At 42.2% G+C, this 6,131-nt stretch overlaps 1 protein-coding gene across 4 annotated transcripts in view; it reads right to left on the bottom strand.

The window, feature by feature from the left end:
• Nucleotides 1–4,399, bottom strand: part of KCNIP4 (potassium voltage-gated channel interacting protein 4) — a 230,105-nt gene extending 225,706 nt beyond the window's left edge. The window contains exon 1 of one of the 4 annotated variants that reach the window (XM_075023812.1): nucleotides 3,995–4,399. Coding sequence is in view for 2 of the 4 variants with exons in the window: in XM_075023792.1 (XP_074879893.1) it covers nucleotides 3,995–4,094 (100 nt within the window). In the remaining 2 variants the exon portion in view is untranslated. The remainder of the gene's footprint in view (nucleotides 1–3,994) is intronic. The other 3 variants (XM_075023792.1, XM_075023819.1, XM_075023801.1) reach the window with 3 other exon arrangements.
• Nucleotides 4,400–6,131: the final 1,732 nt, after the last annotated feature.

A 6,131-nucleotide genomic window follows, 5' to 3' on the forward strand; every position in this document is an offset into this window, starting at 1 on the left:
AGTTCTCAATAGCCAGAATTATTAAAATGGGATTAGAAGCTGCTTTGACATTTTAGAGGAATCAAGTGTTCCAGTAATTTAACTCAATTATTACAATTTTAGATGTAAAGTTCTACTACTGCTACTCTCAGGGCTCCTAAACAAGGAGATTGGATAGATATCAATAACATAGAAACATGGAATCCACATTTCACAGTAACATATATGATCACTTCTATGCCGCCTTTTTTTTTCCTGCTAGTGGTACTAACTGCTGTAAGAGTATTTCCTAAAAAACAGGGTATTCTTATGTAAATCTTTTTGATCACTCACAACCTTCACAATTCTTCTCTGAACTTTATCCCTAATGGTGTAGGTTTCAGTGCTTGCACTGATGAAGAGGAGTTTATTTTGCTGTTTGATTAATAAGTGATTTAGCTTTGGAAAATCAATCACAATCTTTTCAGAAAAGTACTAGAAGTATACTGAAATCATATAAACTGATATCCTGAATATTGCATAATCTTAAGACGCTAACATACTTACATTCAACGTGCTCAGTTCTTGTATCTCATTTCAATTGTGAATGACTTTTGGAAAAACTTGCCATACAAGAAGAAATATGATAATTTTAAATTTATATCTAGATATATCTAGGAACAAAGTTTCCTGATTAGGTATCAATACATTACTCCTTACACATTACTGTTTTAAAAAAATCAGTAAAGTTTATCAAAGAGGATATAACCTGATTTACGAAGAGTTAAATATTTAACCTAGAGACAAAGTCTGTGCAATCCACAACCCATGAGAGTGAATAAATCTGTTCTGCTACTTATCACTTTAGGAGCTGTCATACAGTATTAAAAACCTCTATTTGAAAATACTTTTATAACAACTGTAAACCCACTCAGCAGTTAAAGGCAACTAGGCAAAACCACAGAAAGCATACTGTGATCTAAGTGAGTGCAATACATCATAAAATAATATTTAACCTAGAGATAAAGTCTCTGCAACCCACAACCTACAAAAGTGTATAAATCTATTCTGCTACTTATCACTTTAAGAGCTGTCATACAATATTAAAAACATCTATTTGAAAATACTTCTCCTACAACAACAACAGAATCACTCAGCAGTTGAAGGCAACTGGGCAAAACCACAGAAAGCATACTTTTATCTAAGTGAGTGCAGTACATCATAAAATAAGTATAAGCAAGTATATACAATTTTAATTCTGAAAATATTTTATTATTTTCATCAATAATGAAAATAATTGCATACTATTATTATTATTATACACATAATTTGTACTGAAGAGTCTGAAGAAAGCAGAATTTTACTTACACTTATGATAGCTATTATGACACTGAAAAGAGGAAAATGAGATTTTGCTATTGATTTACATAAACTGCACCCGATTCTTCCAAATTAATGTGGAAGTGGTTCACAAAGTTCAGAATCATGACAACCCAGTGTAGGAAGGAAGATACTTTAGCTTCAAGCTTTTGTTACCATGACAGGGACTAATTCTGAAACCTAGATCTCTACCAAAGCTTCAGTATGATTTAAAGAGTTCAGATTTATTGTCCTGTGCTGGGTGCACTGTGTTACAGATTATTACTGACTCTATGGATGACTTCCTGACAGATGCAGGATGTCTTTTATATGCCATAACCTATTCATTTGTATGAAACACGCAAAAAGATTTCATTGGGACATATTAACCTTTGGGGGGGGGGGGGGAAGAAGGGATATAACCTATCCAAAACCAGAAAACTGCAAATGTCCTTGTAACGAACAACATTTTCAGAAAACTGCAACTGACTTCTTCACTGATTTCTGGAAAAGCACGGGGAGAGTCTGAGTACACTTTCAAAATTCATTTTTTCTTAACATTCTACCTAAAAACATCTCTAACATTTGCACAATTTTATAATGTGTGTACTTTTCATTCATGGGTGAAAATGAATAGCCCTGATACTTATTAAAATCATGACAATTTCTTCAACTCCCTAGTAGAAGTGTATAAATCTTTTTTTGTATTGTAATCAGTTCAGATCTTTAATTCTCAATTTTAAGAAAAAAATGGGGAATAAGGCTGCACTGTTCCTGAACTATGAGAAAACAAATTCATAAATCTGTGCAATTTAGCTAAGCCCCATTTTTCATACATCATTGTTTGTATCTGTTACTTGATTCCCACGTAACGTGCCTTTTATCTCATTCACATCAGTTGAACACCACAGAGGAATGGGGCATATATGTCTTCCTGTGGTTTCATCTAGCTGGCATGCTGGAAACCTGTCCTGCACTAGGTAAGAAGAAACTTCAAGACTCTGTGCACATGCAGACTCCCCGTTTTTAAACCAGTGAGGCAGACAAAACAGGCAGCTGCACGAGAAACTTATTTTACAGAAATCTTACAACCACTTACAGGCAGCTTCACTATATTTCTGTCTTCCCATTATCAGCTTCCCCAGCCATAAAAACAAGTACAAAGTGCTAAATTTTGCCAGGGAACCTGACCAGATGTGGCAATCGGACTTGACAGAGCACACACCAACCTGCCAACCAACCTAAGAAGTTAAATATGGCTTTTTTTTTCCCCAATCTCTGCAGCCTCTAATGCTGGAGATAACTTTTATCATAACATTTCTCAAGTTGATTGACATTTCTATTTACAACTGAACACAAAAGAAAAAGAAAAGCAAAAGTTCATAGATCTGAAGGGAATCTCTCCGTTGTCATTTAAACTCAATATAATGCACTCTAATGGATACATAAATTCTTTATAAAAATGCACTTGATAACACATTTTTATGAGTCCCTGCAGGGTTTTCAGATTCTGTAATCAATACTAGCAAGTCTACACAAGACAGCAACAGACAGAGAAACAGCTGAGTGAACTTCCTTATTTAAAATCACTTGAACAGAAGACTGCGTTTCTTGAAAGGGTTACATAAACCGGATTACTTTAGACCTTTTCATAGGAGCAAATTTTGCTTATATTCTTACTCGTTAACACAGGAAACCACAATCTCTCAGTCAACAAAGTTCCCCTTTTCACAGGCATAAGTATATACACTGTATTCAAATGCTAGCTTACAGGAAGATTTGAGAATACAATATTTCTTCAATATTTGAGAAACAGACTGTTTCAGTCTGAACCCTAATAAAACCCTGGGATGCAATAAATATCATTACATCATTACATCAACCATGCTGCAATCAGTGGTTTTTTAGACTAACTCCTCATGTGGCAAGAATAACAGCGCTTTTAGAAATAAGGTAAAAACAATCCATATTCCACTAACTTTTACATATAAAAAGCACATTTTAAATAAAGTAAGCTTCTTATTTTTCATTTTTACTGCTTTATACAGAAGCAACATTGTTAAGAAGGAGATGATCTAAGATAAACAAGGCATCGAGCAATAAAACTTGCACTTGATTGCCTTAAGTGAATGTTAAAGTTGCTTGTTTTGAATGCGAGTACTGTCGTTCTTCTTCCTCGAGCACATGTTAAGATCTTAACAGTAAATTAAACATTCAACAGGTTTTTAAACTGGATAAAAATATGTATCTTGGTATTACAAGCAGCCCAGTAGAGATGATGTTAACGTGCATAGACTACAAAACAATTTTGAACAGATTACAGGACAATTTTAAGGCACTGCAACTGTGTTTGCACGCTAACGTCCTGAATCCTGCTCTGGCCCCTACTACTTTAGATGCACAGATTTAACACAGGAGTAAGAGAGTCAGATTCTAAGGCATTTCTATCTGCTTAACATCTAAGTTTACGGGTGCGGTATTCAGGATACGTTTGTTTTCCCTGGGAGAGAAAACCCCCGCCACTTGACCACCACCAAGAGCCAGCCACCGAGGCGCAGACCGCTCCGGAGAAGACTCGGGTGGTGCCTCACACCCCGTTCACAGGTGTCCCCCGCCTCGCTGCCAGAGAGTAACCCCATCGGAAAAAACGGCAAGCCGCTGAAAAGCGCTCCCTTACCTTCTAAACCTGCTTCAATCAGCCCAAACTGTTCCAACACTTTAACAAAAAGCACAATCACGATCAAAACCGCTATCATTTCCAGCCCTTCCAAGTTCATGATGAGTTAGGTCATGGTCTGACCGCCGCCGCCGCCGAGGAAAGCGCTCTCCCGCCTGCCTTGCTCCGCCAAGCCATCAAACTCGGCGCAGAAGGCTCCCGCCAGGGAAGGGGGCGAGCGGGAGGGGAGCGGCGGGGAAGACGTCCATCCCGCCCGCCCGCCCGAGCGGGGGCCGGCAGGGGCAGGCGGACCGACCCCGGCCCGCCGGCACTAACCCGGGGCTCCGCCGCTGACAGGCACCCGTGCGGGCAGCGGGGGGGGCCGCCCCGAGGTGACCCGGGAACCGGCCCCGGCAAAAGGGGCCGCGCCGGCGGTGAGGGCGGCGGTGAGGGAGGGCGGCACGCCTGGGCGCGAGCCGCTCCCGCGCCCCGGGAGGCAGCGTCGGCGCGGGGAGCCCGTTGCCGGGGAAACGCGGGGACCGGCACGCGCCCCGCGGCCACCCAGGGACAGCACGGGACCGGCCGCCACAGCGCGGGGCGGGGGGGGGGGGGGAACCACGGGACACGGGACGGGACGTGGGGGGACGTGGGCTGGCCAGCGGCCGGAGGAGGATGCGGGGTGAAAGCGGTGCCCGGAGGGAGGAAGGAAGGGGTGCGCACAGGGGAGCCGGGGCGGGGGTCGCCCCTCGGCGGGCCTCGCCCTGTCTGTCTCTCCGCAACCGGGCCGGCCGGCCGGGGTTTGCCGGGGTGTGAGTTGGCAACTTCTACGTCGGTTTCTCCCGGCAAAAAAAGCGGCCTCGGTCCTGCGGGGTGCAGACCGTTGCGCGTGCACTTCATCGGTCGCGGCGCGCTCAGAATCCTTCTTGTGGAATTGAAACAAAAACCCAACCGGGCCGCCTCGAGTCCTAACTCGGTATGTGGGCTTACTGGGAAAAGAAAAATCGAAAAGAACAGATTGAGAAGGAGAAGGAAAAGCAAGCTCGTTAGTTTTGAGGGGTTCTCACTCCTGTAATATTTGCTAAACAAAGTATTTTCCGTGGAAAACGCTCGCGGTGAAGGACGTGAATACTAGCCACAGGACCAAACTGGTATCTTACACCAGTAACACTGGCCTATCTACAGCAGTTTGCAGCGCTGGCATTGCCACGTGCAGCGCGCAACACTGTTCAGGGCTAAGGATTTACTCTTTAAATCCCTTAATAATTTAGCATCTAAGAAGGAATTTACATTAGAAAAACAGCGCCTCTATTGCAGCAAAAATGAGCAGGGGAACAATTGCAACAAATTTAATCCTGTCTGGCAGAGTACTGTCCTCCACATAGTTGGAATCAATTACTACCAAGGGCTCGGTTTTCTTTCTTTCCTTGGATAAGATTAAAAAAAAATCATTGCATCGTGTGAGAACTGGCAGCAACTTCCAAATCCCCCAGGTATACTTGCATTATGATGGGTGTTATCGGTATTGAAAACAGCGGAATGAAGTGGGAGTAAAGGGGCTAACAGATACAATATAGGTACCCTTTTTTCTACAGTGGATAAATAAATCCATACAGCGTAATGTTCACGTGTCACTACTCTGTGCTTTTTTGCTCGGGGTTGGACTCCCTGAAGCTGCTTAGACTTTTTCTGTCAGAAAACCTAAGGTTTAACACTCCATCCTAAATACTGTATTCACTTCATTTCTGCAGGCCGCTTTTCCTTGGGTATCTTTGCCTTTGTTTGCTGCAGACTTTCTTCTTACATTCTTCTTCTTTCTCTCTTTTAATCTTTGTTCCAAACAAGGCTAAATATCTTTCTCCTCTATGCCATCTTATCAATGGTTTTAAGGACAGTAGGTCCAGCTCTCCTTCGGTGTGGGACTAAAATGGGCTAATTTATCAGCCGCAGCAACATAAACCTCTGCAATCTGTATGCCTTTACGCAAAAGGTTGATACAAGTTGTGTTTGGGTACATGCAACATTGCCACCTGAACTGGCATATTCATTTTCATTAATACCTTTCATTAATATTTGTCTGCTGAAAATGGTAACATGAAAAAACTTTTTTAAAAGACCCAACATTTACTACTTTTTAGACAGTCGCACCTACTGAGAGCCG

Source organism: Buteo buteo, chromosome 1 (assembly GCF_964188355.1).
Source record: "Buteo buteo chromosome 1, bButBut1.hap1.1, whole genome shotgun sequence".
Classification (NCBI taxonomy): Eukaryota; Metazoa; Chordata; class Aves; order Accipitriformes; family Accipitridae; genus Buteo; species Buteo buteo.